General features: G+C 47.2%; 1 protein-coding gene across 1 annotated transcript; it reads right to left on the bottom strand.

Annotated features, from left to right (window-relative positions):
* Nucleotides 1-914: 914 nt before the first annotated feature.
* On the bottom strand, nucleotides 915-8,584 carry KRT74 (keratin 74). Its single transcript, XM_003405037.3, has 9 exons — nucleotides 8,114-8,584; nucleotides 7,288-7,502; nucleotides 6,791-6,851; nucleotides 6,247-6,342; nucleotides 5,525-5,689; nucleotides 4,060-4,185; nucleotides 2,118-2,338; nucleotides 1,605-1,639; nucleotides 915-1,120 (listed from the first exon to the last, which is right to left on the bottom strand). Exons 1-9 carry the CDS (start codon nucleotides 8,582-8,584, stop codon nucleotides 915-917), a joined length of 1,596 nt encoding a protein of 531 aa, XP_003405085.2.
* Nucleotides 8,585-24,087: the final 15,503 nt, after the last annotated feature.

Below are 24,087 nucleotides of genomic sequence, written 5' to 3'. Positions count from 1 at the left end.
AGATGACAGAAAGCCCACGTAATCATGCTGGCATCATCAAAAACACCCGTGACTTTGACATCCATTTGTTAGAGAGGCAGTGATGTGCCATGGAAAACCATAGGTCCTGGAGTCAGCCAAGCGGGACTTGCCTTCTGACTCTGGCACCTGGAGGGGATGGCGACTACGCAGTTATGCAGCCTCTCAGAGGACCAGGCTTCTTGTCTGTCTGAGGCTGCTGATCACATCTTCTTTGGAGGGCTGGACATGGATTTGAGGCAATGCATGTAGGGTGCCTGGCACATAGTAGGAGACTAATAAATGGTAATAGATATGACTGATAATAAAGGAAATGGCTGGGTGATACAAAGTGGCAGAAAACTGCCAATTCTTGTTCACTTGGCTTTGTGAATCTGGGTGCAGTTGGTAGACCAAAACTGTACACATCTTCTCCTAAATCATTAATGGAGTCTTTATTCTATAAAGACCTGTCTGGGAGGCAGGCAACTCCTCTTGGTTGTAAATCTCCATGCTCACCCCTCCTTGCTGGAAGGGGAAGTACAACTAACTGAGAACCTCAGCCTAAGCACAGAACAAAACGTTTCTCCCTCCCTGAACTTTTCTCTCTCCTTTCTCTCTCGCTCCCCAGGGGTGATTACAGCTTCCTTTGGGCCAAGAAGGTAACCGTGATTTGGGCCTCCAAAGCCTCCTGCCAGCTAAAGGCAGCAAGGGAAATGAGAAGTCAGAAAAGCCAGAAAGGACCTAATTAAACAGGAAGTAATGACATCAATCTGAACCGGAAAGTAAGACAGGCCACGATGTGGACAATCGAGTGTGCTAGAGATAATCACGAGGGTTTGGGTATGGCAGATGTCTTTGGGCGGTGGCAAGGTTATCTCCTCTTCCAGGTGCTAGTGCAAGTGGGTCCAGAAAATTTATCGGGTGCTTTTCCGGGCTGGGGTGACGACCGGGGTGCTCTTGCCTTCGGAGTCCTTGGGGTCTCCCACTAAGGCCCCTTTGGCCTTGGTGTCCCCACCTCGGGCACTGCCGGAGCCACTGGCCACACTGCTGGCCCCGAGGTCGGCACTCACGGAGCTGGGATGGAAGCCGTAGTTGCTTCCACTGCTGCTGCTGATGACAGCTGAGGAGGAAGGGCAAGAGCAGGGAAGGCAAGGGTGTCAATCAGCAAGTGATGACGCTACAGTGACTGTCATCCCCAAGGGCTTGCTCTATATACGCCATCCCATTTCACCCTCACAAGAGCCCTCACTAGTCAGTGAGCAAATAAATAGGAATTCAGGCCCTGTTTTGTGCCACACCTTGTGTGAGGTGAGGGCCACATGGCACAGGCATGATTCCTGCTCTCCTGGTGATTCCAGGACTGTTTGGCTCAAAGTCCATATTCTCAATGCTTTTTCTAGATGGCAATGCACCAGGGAGAGGCAGGAAGGAAACAGGCACTGTTTCCATAGGACTAAAAGGAAATAGGTTTCTTTCAAAGCCAGGGGAGCCTTCACAGGGAGTAATGCAAACTTTTGGATGGGGTAAGATAGTTAGGGCAGCTGGGGCACCTTGTCTCAGGGTCCCCAGATTTCCCACCCAGAGTGTCTTTCCACAACACTCACAGATGCTCACGGAAGATGGGTTCTCACCAGACATCCTATAAGACAAGGTTAGGGAGGATGAGACCTCAGGGAAGTGTCTAGAGTCAGATTCAGCTAAGCCTTACTGGATGCCTGCTTTTATACATATGATTATATTGATTCATCTCTGCAACAACCCCAGGAGATGGAGATTATAATTCTCGTTTTAACATTGAGACTCAGAGACATTAAATGATAGCAGGGCCACACAGCTAGTATGTGGCAAGGCCAGTTGTTCAACCCACATCAGTCTGACCCCAGTGGTTCTTTCCACTGCACCACACAGCCAGCTGGGGCTACATGGTTCTGCTCTGACATCCCCTTGCACAAAGCTTCCACAGAGTTCAACTGTCAAAACATCACCTGCCTGGTTCATATTGTCACCAGCGTTGTTGTCTCTCATCTCCCAGCTCCCTAATGGCCCCTCAGCCAGGTGGGAGCCACTTATAGCCCTTTCTCCCTCGGCAGCTTAGTGATCCCCTCTGCCCCTCTCACCTGCACTCCTCGCCCTCCAGCAGCTTGCGATAGGTGGCGATCTCCATGTCCAGGGCCAACTTCAGGCTCATGAGTTCCTGGTACTCACGCAGCATCCGGGCCAGTTCCTCCTTGGCCTGGTGCAGGGCAGCCTCCAGCTCATCCAGCTTGGCCTGGGCATCCTTCAGGGCATTGTCTCCCCGCTGCTCAGCATCAGCGATGGCTGTCTCCAGGTTGGAGCACTGAAGGCCAAAAAACAGGGAGACCATTACAGCACAAATAATTTTAGATTTTGTAGGCTAGGTAGCATAGCCCCTCATTTTACAGGTGAAGAAACTGAGGCTCAAGGTAACAGCATGTAGTAGCTACAGAGCCTCCACCAGAACCTGGTCTCCTCTATTTTCTGCTGCAGACAGATATTTAAAGGAGTTGTTGTGAAAATCTGTGGAAGTAGTTGCATTTTAGGAGGGCAGGAAGAAGCTTTGATATTTGCAAAGGTGCCATTGAGGGCCTGGGGTTGGAGACCTCTGATGGCTGTAGGTTCAGAGTATCCCAGGTCTAGAAGAATCACCCCTGAGATGGCAATTGTAGGAGTTAGGCCTCCAGCCAGGAGCCCTCTAAGGATGAGACAGTGTGCCAAGAGCCCCTGCTGTGATGGACTGGACTCTTGCCTACAGAATTTCTCCCCATCAGGGGCCCTTCCTACCTGTTATTACCAAGAGTGAGAGGGTCTCTGAACTCTTCCCCACTCTGCAGGGAGAGTCTGTATAACTGCCTTTCACATCTGGTCTGGGTGGGGGAAGGGGATTTCTCTTAGGGCAAAAGGTTAAACCAGCTGAGTCAATTCCAATTCATAGAGAACCAATGTGTGTCGAGTAAAATTGTGCTCCACATGTGTCATTGCACAGAGTGTTCAATGACTAACTTTTCTGAAGTATATCACCAGGCCTTTCTTCCAAGGTGCCTCTGGGTGGACTCGGCCCTCCAACTTTTCGGTTAGGACACAAATGTGTTGACTGTTTGTACTTCTGAGGCAGGAGGTTAAGGGCTGGATGACAGCTGCAACTTCAGAAGCTATACTCTGATGAATATCTAGGAATGTTGTGATGCCGAGAACTAACAGAGTGGGGAGAAGGGTCCTCCAGGAGTCTGGAAGCTGGTGATATAGAGACAGAAAGCTGACCCCGTGTTCACCACACTGCCAGATGTGGAGGGTTGTTGGGGTGGGAGAGAAGAGTGGGTTCTGACCTCTCAGTTTGGCAATCTGACCACTAGCAGGATTGACCTGGTTCTGTGGGGCAGTCACAGGAAAGATTTCCCTCCCTCAAAGTCATCTCCCCTAATGCCGTTTAGAGACTTACTGCTTGCAGGTAAGACAGGATCGCCCAGGGGACGACCTGGGGAGGGGGGCTACGAGAGCTTCATCTGCTGCTGTCCCCACTCAGTCCCCAGGACCATCCCGCATCTCTGAGGCAGGAACCTAATATTGTAACGGAGGGGCCTCTGATGCACACCCCATGTATTCCAGGTGTGTTCCATGCCCGGCAGAGGAGGAGGCTTGGGGCCTGCCTGCAGAGTGGCATACCCCATGGGGAGATGGGACAGGCTTGTTGGGCACAGAAAGAAACTAAGAGAGGAAAAAAGAAGGAGGAAACCTGGCTTCTGATCCTGACTCTATTAATAACCAGCTGGGGGACTCCGGGCAAGTCAGTTCCCCTCTGCAACCCTGGTTTTCTCCTTTACAATAGTTAGATGAAATAAGTTCAAGGCCCCACCCCACCCCCAGTTCTGAACAGGTGCCCCTTCTCATCTCAAGGGAACAAAGGCAGATGGGAAGGAGGGGACTGTGGCTGGCCAAGGGGCTCTTGAGCCCAGGCTGGGGAGATCTGACTTTTATCACAGGGTTGTCTCCAGTTTCCCCATCACAAGGATGAACTTGAACTCTGGGGATGATGCTGCCCACCTGCTTCTTCAGATTGCCAATCTCACACCGGATCCTCTGGATGAGCCGGTTCAGCTCTGACATCTCGTTCTTGGTGTATTTGAGGTTGTCACCATGCCGGCCAGCTGCCAGCTGCAACTCCTGGATCTGGTTTCCCAGAGAGAGGAAGGTGGTGATGAGAAGGACTGTCCTCACCAAGGTAGGGGAAGGTTGGCATAAGGCCACCTCCAGAGCCCTACAGTGATCTGTCCAAACACTTGACAACTGCAGCAAACCAGGGTAGGTGGCCCTGGAGCAAGAGGTGATGGAGCCAGGATCTGAGTATCCTTCCGGCTGTTTGGTGGTGGTCCTGACCATGAAACCCACCCTCTTCTCTAAGCAGAGCTTGTCTGCTGGTCCTACCCTCCTTCCTGACCACCCTTGCCTGCAGTCTTTCCTGGGCTGGATAGGAAAGATGCAGTTCACTCCGTCAATATTTATTAAGCACTCTCTAAATGGCCTTCCCCTTCATTCAATTCACTCATTCATTCATTTTAGACATATTTAGAGAGGTACATTTTAAAGGTCAGATTCTCTTCCAGGGCCTGGGGATACAGCAGAGAGTAGGATGGGCAAGGCCCCTGTGCTCATGAAACTTACATTCTCCTGGAGCCCTTTCTTAGTAGCAGGGGCAGAGGGGCAGAGAAGCCAAAGGTCACATCTACCCTTTGGGGGTGGTGGGTTACAGGCAGCATTGCTGGAATTGTTGGATCAGGACCTTTAATTTGAATCACTCCCTCTCACCTTGCCCAGTCCCTGAGGGAAGATGGAATGGCATGGCATGGACAAGGAAGAAGGAACAAGTGGAGGCCAGAGTCAGGATGAACCACACCTGTGATCCTTGCTGTTGTTGGGATTTAACAAATGTGAAAAGGAATCATAGAGCAAGGGCAGGTGTAAGCCCTGGTCAGTGCCCAGGTAAAAGATGACATCCCTGAAGGGTTTCACCCCAAAGCATCACTTCTATTACTCAGAACATTCCTGGAATCCTGCTTCTTCCTCTCCGAAGTCTTTCCATGCTCATCAGAAAAGAGCCCAAGGCTTCCTCTTCTCTCACTACCTACCCCATCCCAGTTTCACCAATCAAGATACTCTGTGTAGCTATTCTCCTCCATATTTGTCACGCTTCTTCCACCCCATAGCTTCTATGCCCAAGTTCTTGTAAATCCATTTGCTTTATAATGGGAACCCCTCATTTCTTTCCCCCATCAGAGGGTTGCCTGACCCTCTCTGTTGGATATGTTCATCCAAAAAATTCTATATTTCCCTGATAACAGTCTATGCCAAGAATTCTTTTTGGGTACAGTACGGTTAACTCATTGAGTAGAACATAGTTATCAATCCTTCTTTCATTCAGCATGCCTACAAAGGTAACTCTCATTCTCTGGGGGAGGTGTCCCCTCCCAGGAAGCGAGGGGCCAGTGGAGGGGATAACACCAGTGCTCACCTTGCTCTGGTACAGGGCCTCAGCCTCAGCCTTGCTCTTCAGGGCAGTCTCCTCATATTGGGTGCGGACCTCAGCGATGATGCTGTCCAGGTCCAGGTCCCGATTGTTGTCCATAGACAGGATGATGGAGGTCTCACTGGCATGTGTCTGGATCTGGGAGATCTCCTGAGTTGAAAGGTGAGGACAGAGTTAGGATCCCCTTAGCTTCCCTCCTCTGCTCTCTCCATCTTCTGGGCCTGTGGTCTCTGGCAAAAGGAGATACTCGGACCTACAGGGCTGAAGTGGAGGGAAGGAGGGCCTGCTGGAGAGCTGTCTGATCAAACACAGAGAGAATGGCCATAGCAGCAGGAAGCACCAAATACCTGCCACCAGCAGTAGGAGGCATATAAGTCAGGTGCAAGAATGTATATGCTACAATATCAGAGAATCCAGCAATCTGTGGTTTAGTAGGACCTCATGGGGTCATTTTTGTCCATTTTCCTGCCCATGGACAAGGCCTTTATTGTGGCCCAGATGAGATTTTCTCTTGGGTATATGGCCTCTGGAGCCCAAGCTCTCTCACTTCCATGGCCTCCCATTGCAGGGTTTTGCATCTTCCCATCAAAACAGTTTTCATTCCATTTATCCTATATCCCTCCTATTAGCATCTTCCTTCTACCAGAGACCTCAGCTGAAAAGAGGCGGGGATGGGGAGAGAAGAGGTTGGATAGGAGTGTCCTCACCGCATCGTACAGACACTTGAGAAACTTGATGTCTTTGTCCAGAGAGTCCACTTTGGCCTGAAGCTCCACCTTGGCCGTGTAGGCTGCATCTACGTCCTGCCAAGAGGTCACCCACAACCATCAGTCAATATAACCCTCATCCCATTAGCTGCCCTGCCCCTGCCCCCAAAGCCATCTGCTTATCCTATTTTTGTCCACAAAGGGAAGCATCTCAATGAATAAAATTACTCAATATCAATTCTTTTCTCAGACTCACTGAGCCTTTGGGAAAATACCTGGAGAAAACAAGCCCAGAGAGGTAGAGTGAGTTTCCTCAAATCACACAGGACCAGCTTCCTGACTCCCAGACCAGACCTCTCTTTATCTCTGTCTGTTTCCTGGGCGTTTGTCCTTCTCCAGTTTGCTGGAGGCCAGCACTATGACTCCACACTCATTCAAGCACCAGCCCTCTCCCCCAGGTGGCCTGAGCTGGAGTCCTGGGCAGAGTTGTTCGAGATGGAGAGAGCAAGAGAGACCAGAGTCTGTAGGCCTTTCTCTCCCTTACCTTCTTGAGTGCCACAAACTCATTCTCAGCTGCTGTGTGTTTGTTAATCTCCATCTCATATCTGTGGGCAGGGAGAGAAGGTAAAGAGGCCCCAGTCCCCACAGCCAGCCCCAAGTTACCTCCTCCTCCCAATGGCCAGGTGAGTGGTGAGAGCTAAAGATGCTCTCCAGGGGTGAGCATTGCAGAGGTGGCTGGTGGAGTGAGATGTCCCTGGGCTATCTCCATTACATTCCACTCGCTGGGAAATTACCCAAGTGCCCCAAACCAGCTAACTGAACCAACCATTAAGTTGGTCAATAGCACAGGAATCCCTTCCTCTCAATCAAGTAGAAAGTTCTGATCAAACAGGTGGGCCCTTCCCCAGAAACCAGAGAAGGGAGTAGGAGCCCCTGGCCTTGGTACATGCTCCCTCCCCTCCTGAAGAATGGCACAGAGATTAGGTGACCCCACCAGCCTCTGGGAAAATGACCCATCACCTTTTGGTGGGACCTGCTCACCTCTTTTTGTAGTCCTCCACCACAACCCGCATGTTCCTCAGCTCCGAGTCCAGCCTCACCCTGTCTCCAGACAGCGTCTCCAGCTGCTTCCGCAGGTTACCTATGTAGCCCTCAAAGACGGGTTCCAGGTTCTTCTTGCAGTTGTTCAGGTCCAGCTGCTGCAGCAGCTCCCACTTGGTCTCCAGAACTTGGTTCTGCTGCTCTAAGAACCGCACCTGGAACCCAAAACAACAGACACCTGGAACCACAATGAATGGTATCATGGACATACGTCATTGACCCTGAAGGTTAAACTACTCTCAACCTATGGCATGCCCTGCAAACTAAACCCCTTACAAGTGCTCATTCCATAGCCTTCTAGACGACCAATCATTGAAAACTCACTGAAGAAGGAGATTTCACAGCTGCCTTCTGTTGCCCAACCCAGGGCTCAGGAGATGGTCTTCTTTATGTCTCAGCTAAACTTTCCTTCCTGTACAATGATCCCTTCCTTCTGAATAGTACTGTTCTCATTAGGCTTTCAGTTTTTCAAAAAACTGGAGATCCATCTAGCTGTCCTCCACAAACACGCTATGTCTTTCTCAAGGCAGGGCTACCTTTCACACAACAATTTCCCACCCTTCTCTGTCAAATCCCCCGAAAAAGCATCATTCATTTATTCCTTTGTTCTACCTAGTTTTCAAGTCTCTTCTCCGTTTATGCTTAGGAAGTCCTTCCTGAGGTCTAGCTGCAAACTTTTCATGCACAATGCCCAGTCCATTTCCAGGCAGTAGAGAAGTTGCTCCTATCTCCCTAGACTGCTTTCTCCTCCTCCTATGAGACCCACCTTGTCGATGAAGGAGGCGAACTTGTTGTTCAGCGCCTGGATCTGCTCTCGCTCCTGGGTGCGTACTTTCTGAATCTCAGGGTCCAGCTCCATGTTGAGGGGGGCCAAGAGGCTCTTGTTGACAGTGACCTGGTGTATGCCCCCAGGTGGGCACATGGATGGGCACACAGGTCCCAGGGCCACACTGCCAAAGATGCTGCCAGCAAAGCCGCTGGCTCGGCCCCCTCTGTGCCCAGAGCCATGCCCAAAGCCATAGCCTCCAGTCCGAACATCACCACCTGCCACACTGAAGGAAATACATCGATTCCCTCCCAGACTGTAGAGGCTCTGACTGCCAAAGCCAGCCCCAGCCCCTTTGCCAGCTGCCCGATAAGAAGCCACACTGCCCACAGCCTTCCTTGGCATGACTGCTGAGTATCCACTGAAGTCTCCCTTGTCACCACCAGACTTGATGTTCAGTTGTCGACTCATGGTGGGACAGATGGAGTAGACAGAGCTAGAGAAAGCCAGCATACGACGGAGCAAAGAATACACCGACAGGGCACCCAGGGCTGCCTCCTTTTATCCTTGTCCAGCCTAGGACACCGGAAAAGGGCGTCTCTCCACTATCTCCTGTCCTCCTGCTAAAGAGCCAGGGGCCATGGGCAACTTGTAGAACAGAGATCTTCAAATCCTTTGCAGCAACAAAGGCTTTCGGATATGTGGGCTGAATATGCTGCCCTTGCAAGCTGGAATGGTCTAATTTGGAGCTTATCTGTGCTCCCTAATTAGGGATCTGGAGAGTTATCCCCTCCAGAGATCACCTAGCTTTATTATTCCAGTGCTGCCTCCTTCTCGTTTATCTGTCATCAGGGAGCAGGAAAATGCCTGGCTTTATCCAGAGAGGGCTCACCCAAGAGCCCCAGATTTCCTCCCAGGAAAGACCATTTCCCGACTATCGAGGCATTGAGGAGCCAAAGTATTCCTGCAAGAGAAGAGAAGACTTGGAGTGGGAAGGAGATGATGAGGGTCTTCAAAGATCTGGATCCAGGAAAATCCAGTCACTCTTTGGGTCACTCTAAGGAACACAGCTGCGCACAATGGAACGGACCAAGAGCTATCTAGTGCCAATTTTTATGCAAATAACACGTGCCTGCTATGTTTATTTGCCAACTGTGTCCTCCCCTGCAAGGTATTTTTGTAAGCACTATTACGCAGATTTTTTTATACATGTTGCTTTAAAAAAAATAGCGTAACAAACTTATGAAAATATCTTGTGGGAGGACAATGCAGCTGGCAAACAAACTTAGAAGATGCCTACTATTTGCGTAAAAATACAGTAGCTGCCCTAAGACAGGACTGTGGCCACTTTCTATAACTAAATTGGGGAGACTTGAGCCATTTGAGTCGGCCAGAGAGTGGCAGAAAACATCTCCCACTGCTGGGGAGGGGAAAGAGAAAGAACGTGAACTCGAACTGGGGGATGGAGTGTAGGCCATGAACAGAGGATCTCAAAGGATCTTTCCCTTCCTCAGAGTGTTTTCCTTTCAGCCCCTGAGGCAACAGTGGAAGCTCCTCCAGAGACCCTGTCTCTCAGCCTTCCTGTCAGGACCTAGCCCTAAGGCATGAATGGCACAGTTGAAGTGGTTTCTTGTGGTTTTCTGAGCCAGGTTGCGAAGGCAGCAGCAGACAGAAAGTAAACGAGGTTGCTGTCCCTGCTGGGTTTGCCTTCTTCCTGTGCTGATGTGTGAATGTCAACAAACCGTGTAAGTCCCTCAACCTAGGGTGACTAACACAGGGCTCCAGTCCCCCAGGGCCTAAACTCCGGAAGAACAGAAGAGCTTTATGAATAAAAGATTAGAGGTATGCCAAAGGATGAGGGGCTAATTTTGACTGAGGGTTTTAGGGGCCTCCAGAAGGCTGTGCTTATATTCCCCCAAGCTGGCTAAGCATAGGCACTCAGAGATAGTGAGGTTTGAAGTGTTATGTGTAGGAGCAGTAGCAAAGATGGTGGCAAAATATCAGTTACAGGGATAGGGATAAAACCAGTTTCCACCAAGTCAGTTTCAACTCCAGTAGCTGAAAGAGCATTTATTATTTACTTCGCAGGTGCCAGGCACAATTGCCAAGGACTACATGTCGTCATTGTTAGGTGTCGCCAAGTTAGTTCCGACTCATAGTGACCCTATGTACAACAGAATGAAACACCACCCAGTCCTGTGACATCCTCACAATCGTTCCTATGCTTAAGACCATTGTTGCAGCCACGGTATCAATCCTCTTTTTCGCTGACCCTCTACCAAGCATGATGTCCTTCTCCAGGGACTGGTCCCTCCTGATAACCTGTCCAAAGTATGTGAGAAGAAGTCTCACCATCATCCCTTCTAAGGAGCATTCTGGCTGTACTTCTTCCAAGACAGATTTGTTCCTTCTTTTGGCAGTCCATGGTATATTCAACATTCTTCACCAACACCATAATTCAAAGGCGTCAATTCTTCTTCAGTCTTCCTTAATCACTGCCCAGTTTTCAGAAGCAAATGAAGTCATTGAAAATACCATGGCTTGGGTCAGGTGCCCCTTAGTCCTTAAAGTGACATCATAGCCTTTTAACACTTTAAAGAGGTTTTTTGCAGCAGATTTTCCCAATGCAATGTGTCTTTTCATTTCTCGACTGTTGTTTTCATGGGTGTTGACCATGGATCCAAGCAAAATGAAACCCTTGACAACCTCAGCTTTCTCTCCATTCAGCATGATGCTGCCCATTGGTCCAGTTGTGAGGATTTCATTTTCTTCATGTTTAGGTGTAATTCATACTGAAGGCTGTGGTCTTTAATTTTCATTAAAGACCACACTTCATTTAATTTCAAGTCCTCTTCACTTTCAGCAAGCAAGGTTGTGTCATCTGCATATGGCAGGTTGTTAATGAGTCTTCCTGCAGTCCCGATGCCCCTTTCTTCTTCATATAGTCCAGCTTCTCAGATTATCTGTTCAGCATACAGATTGAATAAGGTATGGTGAAAGGCTACAACCCTGACGCACACCTTTCCTGACTTTAAACCATGCCGTATATCCTTGTTCTGTTTGAACGACTGCCTTTTGATCTACATACAGGTTCTCGTGAGCACAATGAAGTGTTCTGGAATTCCCATTCTTCACAATATTATCCATAATTTGTTACGACCCACACAGTTGGACACCTTTGCATAGTCAATAAAACACAGATAAACATCTTTCTGGTATTCTCTGCTTTTAGCCAGGATCCGTCTAACATTAGCAATGATATCCCTTATTCCACATCCTCTTCTCAATCTGGCTTGAATTTCTGGCAGTTCCCTGTTGATGTACTGCTGCAACTGCTTTTGAATAATCTTCAGCAAAATTTTACTTGCATGTGATATTAATGCCATTGTCTTAGTCATCTAGTGCTGCTATAACAGAAATACCACAAGTGGATGACTTTAACAAAGAGAAATTTATTTTCTCACAGTCCAGTAGGCAAGAAGTCCAAATTCAGGGGCTCAATTCCAGGGGAAGGCTTTCTCTCTCTGTCAGCTCTGGAAGAAGGTCCTTCTCATCAATCTTCCCCTGGACTAGGAGCTTCTCCGCACAGGAACCAAAGGATGCGCTCTGCTCCTAGCACTGGTTTCTTGGTGTATGAGGTCCCCCACTCTCTGCTCACTTCTCTTTCCTTTTATCTCAAGAGATAAAAGGTGGTACAGGCCACACCCCAGAAAAACTCCCTTTACATTGGATCAGTGATGTAACCTGGGTAAGGGTGTTATATCCCACTCTAATCCTCTTTAATATAATCTATTGCCTCATTTACCACAGGCAGAGATTAGGCTTTACAACACAAGAAAATCATAACAATCGCAACATGGAGGACAACCACACAAAATGGAGGACAACAACACAATATGGGGAATCAAGGCCTAATCAAGTTGACACATATTTTGGGGGGACAAAATTCAATCCATGACAGATATTGTTCGATAATTTCCGCATTTGGTTGGATCACCTTTCTTTGGAATAGGCATAAATATGGATCTCTTCCAGTTGGTTTGTCAGGTACCTGTCCTCCAAATTTCTTGGCATAGATGAGTAAACACTTCCAGCCCTGCATCCCTTTGTTGAAACGTCTCAATTGGTATTCCGTCAATTCCTGGAGCCTTATTTTTTGCAAGTGCCTTCAGTGCAGCTTGGACTTCTTCCTTCAATACCAACAGTTCTGGATCATATGCTACCTCCTGAAATGACAGAATGTCAACCAATTCTTTTTGGTACAGTGACTTTGTGTATTTCTTCCATCTTCTTTTGACACTTCCTGCATAGTTCAGTATTTTTCCCATAGAATCCTTCAATATTGCAACTTCAGGCTTGAGTTTTTTCTTCAGTTCTTTCAGCTTGAGAAATGCCGAGCATGTTCTTCTCTTTTGGTTTTCTAACTCCAGGTCTTTGCACATGTCATTGTAATATTTTTTGTCTTCTCAAGCCACCCTTTGAAATCTTCTGTTCAGCTCTTTTACTTAATCATTTCCTCCATTCGCTTTAGCTACTCTACATTCAAGAGCCAGTTTCAGAGTCTCTTCTGACATCCATTTTGGTCTTTTTTTCTTTCCTGTCTTTTTAATGACCTCTTGCTTTCTTCACATATGATATCCTTGATGTCATTCCACAACTTGTCCGGTCTTTGGTCATTAGTGTTTATTGCATCAAATCTATTCTGGAGATGGTCTCTAAATTCAGGTGGGATACTTTGGCTCAAGATCGTACTTTGGCTTTCATGGACTCATTCTAATTTTCTTCAGCTTCAACTTGAACTTGAATATGAGCAATTGATGGTCTGTTCCACAGTCAGCCCCTCACCTTGTTCTGACTGATGATACTGAGCTTCTCCATCATTTCTTTCCACAGATGTAGTCAATGTGATTCCTGTGTATTCCATCCGGGGAGGTCCACATGTATAGTCACCTTTTATGCTGGAAAAAAAAAGTATTTGCAATGAAGAAGTCGTTGGTCTTGCAAAATTCTATCATGCAATCTCTGATGTCGTTTCTATCACCAAGGCCATATTTTCCAACTTCCGATCCTTCTGTTCCCAACATTCACATTCCAATCACCAGTAACTATCAATACATCCTGATTACATGTTCGATCAATTTCACATTGCAGAAATTGGTAAAAGTCTTCAATTTCTTCATCTTTGGCCTTAGTGTTTGGTGTGTAAATTTGAATAATAGTCGTATTAACTGGTCTTCCTTGTAGGCGTATGAATGTTATTCTATCACTGACAGCGTTGTCCTTCAGGATAGATCTTGAAATGTTCTTTTTGATGATGAATGCAATGCCATTCCTTTTCAAGTTGTCATTCCTGGCATAGTAGACTATATGATTGTTCAATTCAATTGATGTTTATGTGTTCCATTACATTTTTGATGATTTCCAATTTTCCTAGATTCATACTTTGCACATTCCATGTTCCAATTATTGGTGGACATTTGTAGCTGTTTCTTCTCATTTTGAGTTGTGCCACATCAGCAAATGAAGGTCCCGAAATCTTGAATCCATCCACATCATTAAGGCCTACTCTACTTTGAGGAGGCAGCTCTTCTCCAGTAGTCTTTGAGTGCCTTCCAACCTGAGGGGCTCATCTTCTGACACTATATCAGACAATGTTCCACTGCTATTCATAAGGTTTTCACTAGCTAACTTTTTTCGGAAGCATACTGCCAGGTCCTTCTTCCCAGTCTGTCTTAGTCTGGAAGCTCAGCTGAAACCTGTCTACCATGGGTGACCCTGCCGGTATTTGAATACCGGTAGCATAGCTTCCAGCATCACAGCAACACGCAAACCCCCACAGTATGACAAACTGACAGACAAGCACTACACAGAATGCCTAATTCAACCCTTATTTTATTAGCTTCATTTTATTGTTGAAGAAACTAAGGCTTAGAGACATTTAAGAACTTGTCCAAAGCCACTCAGCTAGTAAGTCAGAACTGGGACTTAAACTCAAGCATGCCTAGTTTCAAGTCCATGTTCCCAACCATCATATTGTATGAAAGAGATGAAAATTAGGCTTTTTGGATTCATGTGGCAGGCATGAGATCTATGGTCTATGAGTCTCTCGTGCTTATGTTTCTATTAGGTTTTTGAGATGAGTGTATAACGTAAGGAAAAGGTTGCTGCTGAAGTATGAGACTGCATAAGGTGGCTTCTCAAGATTAAACATCACGCTAGTGTTCAGAGAGAAAGTCAGCCAAAATGGGGATACGCAGAGGGAGAGAAAAAACTCACTTTTATGGGGAGTATTTTATTCTAGAACCCCAGTAGCCAAATTGAAGGAATTCAGAAGGAAAATAAATACGGTTCTGGTTATCGGAGTCTCCTGGGCCAAAATCTGCACTCTGCTGCCTGGCTAAGTGTGAGCCCCAATCTCATAGGGGAGCTGGACCTCATATGGTGAACCTCAACAGAAGAACATTTACAATGCAGGAAAAGACACTAGATCTTCAAGACTGGAGAAGACTTTGGGTGAAAAGCAGATTTTCAGGTGGCCATACAAATACTACAGAATGAACTGAGGCCATCCATGCTCAGAAGTGGGCCTGGGGAGAGCTGGGACTAGGACTAGGGGTCCAGGCACACTTTGTATTCATTCCAGAAGCAATTAATGAGTGCTTCCTATGTGCTAGGCCCTGTGCTGGAGTTTAATGAGTAAGGGTCTAATGATAGTGGTGGTGATGATGATGATAATGATGATGATGACAATAATGGTAGTGATATTAGTGGTAGTTGTGATGAACACGGAAGAGAGGAATTTCCTGACAACACTGTTGTGAACGTGGCCACCCATAGTGGCCTTCCTAATCTCCTAATTGATTCCTAGGGAATTTAATTGCAGGGGAATTGCCTTTGGCCTACGCAGTAGGATCCCTGACACTTCCAACCTTCACCTGTGTTGGCTACTATTTCATTAATCATCACACTCTACACCCAGTCCTTAAGTTGATTAGATTAAGGAGTGTCCCAAGGTCTGAATATATTGGTTCATGCAATAAGTATAAAATTGAGCACCTACTGTGTGTATTGCCCTATGCTAGACATTGAGAGAGATGTCTAAGACACACTCCTTCCCCTCTAGAAAGTTAAAATTGAACTGGAGGAGACAAAATAGAAGCACATGTAAGTTGTCTTGCTGTCATTATTGTTAATGTTTTAACTCCACATGCCTGTAATGAATTAGATGCTTAAATACATGATTCAGATAAACTCTTAGTGGAATGCAGATTAAAAACAAAAAATAGAATTAAGTAGGTGGGGACATCTGGGGTGGGGACTGGGGACTTAAACTAGGGGCTTGAAGGTGGGCCAGATCTGGGTAGGTTCACTGTGCAATCCAGTGAGCAGTGAGCAACCCATGCAGATTGTAGGATAAGGCTTCGCTTGGGGAGTAGAGGTTAGCAAAGTTGGCCAGAGAAAGATGGTGGGCAGGCTAAGATGGTTCCCTTTTCCCTGCAGACACTGTGGAATTACGGGAGGGTTTTGAGGGGAAGCAACCTCACAGAGTCAGTGCTTTAGGTTAAAGAATAGGTGCCAAGTAACACAGGAGAACTGTGGGGGAGACAGGTAGCACAGGGAGCCCTGAGGGAATTGAATCCATTTGGACCACAACCTCACCACCATCTTGGTTTAGGATATTTCTGGGCAGTGAGGGCCTGACTGAAGGGCACACCACACTCTTCAGTGTCATAAGTAATCCTAAATGGACATAACCAATGTCATATCTGTTTGGTTTGAGAATGAAGGTCATTTTTCTATAGCCCATTGGCCTTTTGACTGCCCTGGGTACAGAACAGAAGCTTAAAGGATCTCTGGGCTAACTTGAGAACAACCAACCTGGGGAGAAAGCACAACATCTTAGAGATGGAAAGAACCTCAAACTGAATTCTTTGATTTCCCTTTGAAAGTGAGCTCTGTGGGGAAATCTAACACCCTCTGCCTGTGTGAACTGGTTTGAAAGGAGCTTGTTTTTCAATTCTCTTCCAAAGTTAGATAGTTCAAATAATACAGTTCACCTTATTTTTCTTTCATTGTCTCCATGCCCTCCTGCCAACATTGTTCACCTCCCTGACATGAAATTTACTGGGTCCTGGGAGTACCAAGTCCAACAGCAGATGACTCAGAGAGGTGGGGCAGGGCTCACTGCAGCAATTTAGGGCTATAGACACAGGGCTGAGAAGGGCTGGGAAAGGATATGGAGAGAATGAAGCAGAAAGGTCTGTGTTAGTGAGAAGAAGAAGGGGTAACTCTGGGCAGAGAAGATGAGGAAAAGCACCCAGAGAAGATTATAGGGAGTATCTAAAAACCATCTTATAAGGTAATCAACTGTCCTAGTTTGCCATGGACTAAGGGGTTTTCCAGGACATGATAATTTCGGTGCTAAAATCAGAACAGTTCTGGGAAATTGAGATGGTTTGTCACCCTAACATCAACCACCATATTTCAGAATATTAGTGTCTCCAGTAGTTAGTATGGATCATTGAAGTTACATGTATCCAAATCCCAGACAGACGACAACAGGGTCAAAATTTCCACTTCTTGGTGCTGTATAACTCCAGTAGATATTGTACCATAAGTCTATTTACCAAAACTATTATATCTGTGGAAAGAGGCAATATATCAATATCATCAGTCAGAACAAGCCCAGGGGCCACCAGTGGAACAGACCATCAATTCCTCATATGCAAGTTCATGTTGAAGTTGAAGAAAATTCAAACAAGTCCATAAGAGCCAAAGTATGATCTTCAGGATATCCCATCTGAATTTAAAGATCATCTCAAGAACAGATTTGACACATTGAACACTAATGACTGAAGACCAGAGAAGTTGTGGAAGGACATCAAGCACATCAAACATGAAGAAAGCAAAAGGTCATTAAAAAGGAAAGAAAGAAAAGACCAAAACGGATGTCAGAAGAGACTCTGAAACTTGCTCTTGAACATCAAGTAGCTAAAGCGAACAGAAGAAATGATGACGTAAAAGAGCTGAATGCAGAATTTCAAAGGGTGGCTCGAGAAGACAAAGTAAAGTACTATAATGAAATGTGCAAAGACCTGGAGTTAGAAACCAAAAAGGGAAGAACACACTCAGCATTTCTCAACCTAAAAGAACTGAAGGAAATATTCAAGCCTCAAGTTGCAATATTGAAGGATTCTATGGGCAAAATGTTGAATGATGCAGGAAGCATCAAAAGAAGATGGAAGGAATACACACAGTCACTACACCAAAAAGAACTGGTCAACGTTCAACCACTTCAGGAGGTAGAATACGATCAAGAACTGATGGTATTGAAGGAATAAGTCCAAGGTACAGGAGGGCATTGGTGAAAAATAAGGCTCCAGGGGATGACGGAATACCAATTGAGATGTTTTAACAAAATGGATGCAACACTGGAAGCAATCACTCATCTATGCCAAGAAATTTGGAAGACAGCTACCTGGTCAGCCGACGGAAGGAGATCCATATTTCCACCCATTCTAAAGAAAGGTGATTCGACAGAATGCAGAAATTATCAAACGGTATTACATGCAAGTAAAATTTTGCTGAAGATCATTCAAAAATGGTTGCAGCAGTACATTAACGGGGGACTGCCAGAAATTCAAGCCAGGTTCAGAAGAGGACGTGGAACAAGGGCTATCATTGCTGATGTCAGATGGATCTTGGCTGAAAACAGAAAATACCAGAAAGAAGTTTACCTGTGTTTTATTGACTATGCAAAGGCATTTGACTATGTGGATCATTACAAATTACTGATAACATTGCAAACAATAGGAATTCTGAACACCAAAGTGTGCTCATGCAGAACCTGAACATAGACTAAGAGGCAGTTGTTCAAACAGAACAAGGGGATACTGTGTGGTTTAAACTCAGTAAAGGTGTACACCAAGATTGTATGCCCTCACCATACTTATTCAGTCTGTATGCTGAGCAAATAATCTGAGAAGCTGGACTATAAGAAGAAGAACAGGGCATCAGGATTGAAGGAAGACTCATTAATAACCTGTGATATGCGGATGGTACAACCTTGCTTGCTGAAAACGAAGAGGACTTGAAGTACTGACTGATGAAGACCAAAGACCACAGCCTTCAGTATGGTTTGCACCTAAGCATAGAGAAAACAAAAATCTTCACAACTGGACCAATAAACAACATCCTGATAAACAGAGAAAATACTGAAGTTGTCAATGATTTAATTTTACTTGAATCCACTATCAACACCCAGGGAAGCAGCAGTTAAGAAATAAAATGATATATTGTGTTGGGCAAATGTACTGCAAAAGACTCTTTAAAATGTTCAAAAGCAAAGGTGTCACTTTGAGGGCTAAGGTGCTTCTGACCCAAGCCATTGTATCTTCAGTCCCCTCATATGCATGTGAAAGCTGGACAATGAATGAGGAAGGCCAAAGAAGAATTGACGTCTTTGAACTATGGTGTTGGCAAAGAATACTGAACATACCATGGACTGCCAAAAGAACAAACAAATTTGTCTTGGAAGAAGTACAGCCAGAATGCTTCTTAGGAGCAAGGATGGTGAGGCTTCATCTCACATACGTGGAATATGTTATCCGCAAGGACCAGTCCCTGGAGAAGGACACCATGCTTGGTAAAGTAGAGGGTCAGCAAAAAAGAGGAAGACCCTCAATGAGATGGACTGACATGGTGGTTGCAACGATGGGCTCAAACATAGCAATGATTGTGAGGATGGCGCACGTATGGGCAGTGTTTCATTCTATTGTACGTAGGGTCACAATGAGTTGAAACCAACTTGACTGCACCTAAACAAAAAAAGTCTATTTATTTAAAAAACTTAGCAAAGAACATCTGGTGACTTTAAACCTGATGGTGGTCCCCTTATCACTGAGGGTCTCATAGGACATTCTGCCAGTGCTCCTCAAGGTAAAGTGGGGGAACCATCTTGCCACGAACACCTTTCCCTGCGCACAGGGTCCTTCCGACTTCCTCTTCTCAGCATTAGCATCTCCTTCCTTCTCACTGCTCACCAAAGGCATGTCTCATCCTCCCTCCTCAGGGGAAATGTCAGGACAGTTTTATTGAATAGCTTCAGGGCTGCCACTGGCCCATACAGCATCTTTCTCCCCATTAGGAAAAGGTGCCCCTTCCTCTGGGCAGATGCAGCCTTACGCCAGGGAACACACTTGAATTTCAGCCCCCACTCACCCCTTCACTGGGCACTTAGTCCTGGATACAACCTGTATGTCTCTCTGGGGCAGCTCTGGGTGGTTTGGCTACATCTCAAGAACAAAACCGGGAAAAGCCAGTTGCCATTGAGTCAATTCTGACTCATGGAGACCCCATGTGTGTCAGGGTAGAACTGCGCTCCACAGAGTTTCCAGTGGTTAATTTTACAGAAGTAGGCCACCAGGCCTTTCTTCTGAGGTGCCTGTGGGTAGACTCAAACCTCCAACCTTTCTGATAGCAGCTGAGCACATTAACCGTTTACACCACTCAGGGACTCCAATCTCAAGAATAGGCTCATATTGTACAAATATGTTGGAGCTTCTGGTCAGGAGTCTCCCTTCTGCCCAAAGGGAGGGTCATCAGGGTCTCTGATTCTCCCTGAGCTCTCGCCCACTTTTTCCAGGCTGGCTGAGCTCTCCGTTCCAGTCCTCTGGGTCTTTTCTTCTCTGAGCCTTAGGCAGAAGTGATGGCTCCCAACTTCCCCCCAACCAGTATCCCCAGGGCTTTATCCAGGGGAAATCTGCCCATCTTCTCTCTGGCTTAGGGCTCTGCAGACCAGTTTTCATTTTCCCAGCCCGGATATCCCTTTTCCTTCAGCACATCCTGGATTCTGTCTCCCCCAAGCCCCTCCATTCTTGTTTTCCTCTCTTTCTATTCTTGTGCTAAGACCTTTATGCCAGAACAGCCTCCTAGCCCTTTTATTCTAGATCAAGCAGTCTTTAGTTCTCATTCTTTCCTCCTTTTTGAAAGAAAAGTTCTCTGAGGCCTTTACAACTCTGCCCCACCACCTAACTAGTGATCACAGGAGCTTTGTCTTAGTTCAAGCGCACAGAACTATGTCAAAGACAAGCACGGGCTCGCTCAGGGGAGACACGTTTTCTTCAATTCACATCACAAAACACCACTAGTCTCCGTTCATGGGTTATTTCATCCACCCCCTTACCTCAGACCCCTCCACCCCAGCCACTTCTGCAGGAGGCTTGGAAGGCATTTTCTGATCCCCAGGCCCTTTACTGTATGATTCGTTCTTGAAAGAGAAGAGACAGGCTGGGAAAAAACTCCTTAATCTTTTGATCACGACCGTGGAGTTTGCTGCTTGATCTGCCTCTTCCTCTCTCTGCTCATTTCCAAAGCAAGCAAGCTGAGCTGCTTCGCGGGCTGTAATTACGCCCACAGTCATCACTAATGACATGCTCCCTATCTCCCATCGGAGCGTTGCACTTTACTGTCCAAACAGGAAGGAGAGTCCCCTTCACCCCACCACCACCTGGCCCCTTAGGGAGAGGCTAGATTGTGGGCTAACCAGGGGGTGACACCATGCCTGGCAGGGGAGGATGGCCAGCTCCCTCCCTGTGCCCACACTATAACCGAGGCTGCTGGGGTCTGAGGAAAGGGGTTAGCACGGAGACAGAAGGGGAGAAACACAAGCACTGTGGGGCCTGGATAACCATAGATAGGGTGGAAATTGAGAGGAAAAAATACAAAAGTAGGGCATCAAGAAGGAAATATAAAAATAAGAAATGGGTAGCTTACAAAAAGGAGCCCCTGGGTGGCACAAACAGTTAGGCTCTCAGTTACTAACCAAAAGGTTGGTAGTTAGAAGAGAGCCTTGGTGAGCTGCTTCCGAAAGGTCACAGCCTTGAAAATCCTACGAACACGGTTCTACTCTGCAACACCTGGGGTCGCCATGGGGCAGAATTAACTCCATGGCAACTGTTTCTTTTCTTTTTAGGGAAACCCAGTTGCTGCCAAGTTAACTCGGACTCACGGCAACCCCATATGTGTCAGGGTAGAACTGTACACCATAGGGTTTTCAGTGGCTAATTTTTTTGGAAGTAGATTGCCAGGCCTTTCTTCTGAGACACCTCTGGTGGACTTGAACTGCCAACTTTTCGGTTAGCAGCCAAGCACATTAACTGTTTACACTACCCAGGAACTCCAGTTAGGAAAAGGGAGCTAAAAAAGGCTGGGTCAGTGGGGGGGGGATGGGTCGATACTGAGGGGAAGGGCTACGAACACATAAGAGGTGGAAGATAAACCCAAGGCTGGAGGCAGGGGTTGAACTGAATCCTCCACAGTTCCATGAAAGACATTTCCATCAAGCTCCAGCTTGGGGGTAGAAGGGCTGAGTTCCCTGCTGGATGCAGGAAGCCTCCTTACTGCTGGGGGCTGAGGGATCCAAACAGATACAACCCTGCCACTGACTTAGAGGCTGGGGAGGTGAGGCTTAGGTGATGGCTTGTTTGACGCTGAGGTTAGTGTGTGAGCTCCTCAATCGGAAGCCAAGACCACACAGAAGCCCTTTGGAAAACTTCTATCCACCTTTCCCATTTGGAGAAAGAGGCAGGAAGCATTGCAGCTGGAGTCCCCATCTCACCAGTTTCATGTGCCCCCTACTGAGGTGAGTAGGCCTTGATGCCTAGGCTACAAGTTGTGACGCGCAGCTATGGGTTGAGGGGCAGGTTGTGAAGTGAGCTGCGAGCCTGAGATCAGCAAGTGGGGAGAATGACGCACACTAGGGAAGCCAGTGGTCTAGAAATGTGAGCCAGTGAACACAGGGGACCGGCAACATGGCTCTCAGTTAAGAAAAAAGCAACAGAGGGCTGCGTGAGACAAGGGCAGGGCTGCATGGCATAATAGAGGGAGGGCCAAGAGGGCCAGCAGCATGGGGGAGAACCTTCTGGAAATGGATGTGGGAGGGCCAAGGAGAATGCAACTGAGGAAGAGCCTTTGGCCTAGGGTTGGAATGGAGCAGGAAGCTAGCCTGGAAGTTTTGCCTCTAATGCAGACAAGCCTTACTGAGGGCTTGCGCTAGTCACAATGCTGGACCTGAATGCTTTAACTCATTTTATCCTCACACCGACCATGTGAAAAACATACTCTAATTTTTGCAACCTTACAAATGAGGAGATAGAAGAGGGAGACTGGGTTGCCCAAGTCACAGTAAGTGACCAAAGAAAAAAAGCAAACAAAAGAATATAGCAAAGTGTGTGCCCTTATCTACTGCATGACCTTCAAGATCCCTTCAGCTCCGGGTCCACCGAGCTATGGTTCAGGTCACAAGTCAGAAGAGGTTTTTAATCTGGAATTTGGTGCTACATCTGGAGTTTCAGCCAGAATGATCTGGAATTTTCTGAGAGCTGGGTCTAAGAGGAATAACTCAGCCATCCTGGAAATGGGCAGGTTGGAAGGAAGAAGGAGGGATTTAAGGGCTATGCTCATGAGAGGGTTCTGCATCTTAGCAGGAACGCGGCATGGATGACTCATTGGAGGTGGAGGAAATGGGATGGGTGATGGAAGGTGGCTTGCAAGAGTGGAGAGACCCCTCAGCCTCTCTGGTGGCCAAAAGTGAACGTGAGGGCTGAGCAGGCAAAGGGATTGTCCCAAGTGCAGTTGTCACCCACAGGGGACAGAAGTGATGGAGGCAGTGGGAAGGAGATTGGAGGTTGGCAAAGCGCCACTCAAACCCCAGAGCAGCTGCCAAATGGGACCTTAAACATCTTCAGGAAGCTCCCTCTCTCCAGCAACTCATGTCCCTGTCCTTTCTTGCAGAAGCCTTCCCAGATTGTCTGTGTTCAGCTCTGATCCCTTCCTTCCTCTGTAGTTCCTGGGGTACCAGGGTAGGAATGACATGGTGATGAGATGACATGCCTGGATCATTCACTGCATCAGAGAGAGTTCTTAGAAGGCTCCCCTTGCATCTGCTGCAGATGGGCTCAGGAGTGGTAGGTATTGCCAAGTGATGGGACCTCTGGATCAGTACCAAGATTCTGAGGAGCTTGTTGCAGAATTGCTAGCTGAAGCCCTCAGGTTCTCTAACTAGAAGGGAAGAGGTTCAATCGTTGGCAGGTGGCATCAGTCCTCCCACCTCCCTCCTGCAAGAGGAGAGGTCAGAGAGGAGAGGGAGGGAGACGGGAGCTGGGGCCAGGGTTAAACGGTGGGTGGGGTCAGCCTGGGCATGGCAGGGAGAGAAGCTGCATCCCGCCAGCTGGCAGCTCCGTGGTGGGCACAGAGCCTGTCCAAGATCTGCCCACATCCTATCTCAGTTGTAGGGCCGACTTTCCTCTAGGCACAGAGATGGAAGGTGCAGTACCCGGGACCAATGGCAGAGGGCAGTGTGTGTCCAAAATAGAAACACTAAGGCCTTCTTTTCCTGCTTGGAAATTAGCAGCTGGTGACTGCATGGGAGCGTGCATTAATGACTAGAGCCTGTGCCCTACACCCCTCAGGTAGCCCACTTGGTCAGATCTCTGGGCTCAGTCTGCTGCTAATCCACGCCCTTCAGTCATGAGCCAGTGCCCAGCCGGCAAACAGAAAGGCCACCAAACCAAAAAACCAAACCCACTGCCATCTAGTTGTTTCTGACTCATAGTGACCCTATGGGACAGAGTAGAACTGCCCCATAGAGTTTCCAAGGAGCACCCGGTGGATTCAAACTGCCGACCTTTTGGTTAGCAGCTGTAGCTCTTAGCCACACCACCACCACCAGGGTTTCCCAGAAAGCCCACAAACAGATAATATATTATTACCATATACCCAAACCAAAACCAAACCCACTGCCTTAGTTGATTCCGACTCATAGCAACCCTATAGGACAGAGTAGAACTGCCCCATAGGGTTTCCAAGGCTGTAGTCTTTGCAGAAACAGACTGCCACCAACATTTCAGTTAGCAGCTGAACACTTAACCACACTGTGCCCCCAGGGCTCTTTTGCACTAGGCCACGGCTAAAAA

This window comes from Loxodonta africana, chromosome 4 (genome assembly GCF_030014295.1).
Source record: "Loxodonta africana isolate mLoxAfr1 chromosome 4, mLoxAfr1.hap2, whole genome shotgun sequence".
NCBI lineage: Eukaryota > Metazoa > Chordata > Mammalia > Proboscidea > Elephantidae > Loxodonta > Loxodonta africana.
This window is presented reverse-complemented; position numbering and strand designations above follow the sequence as displayed.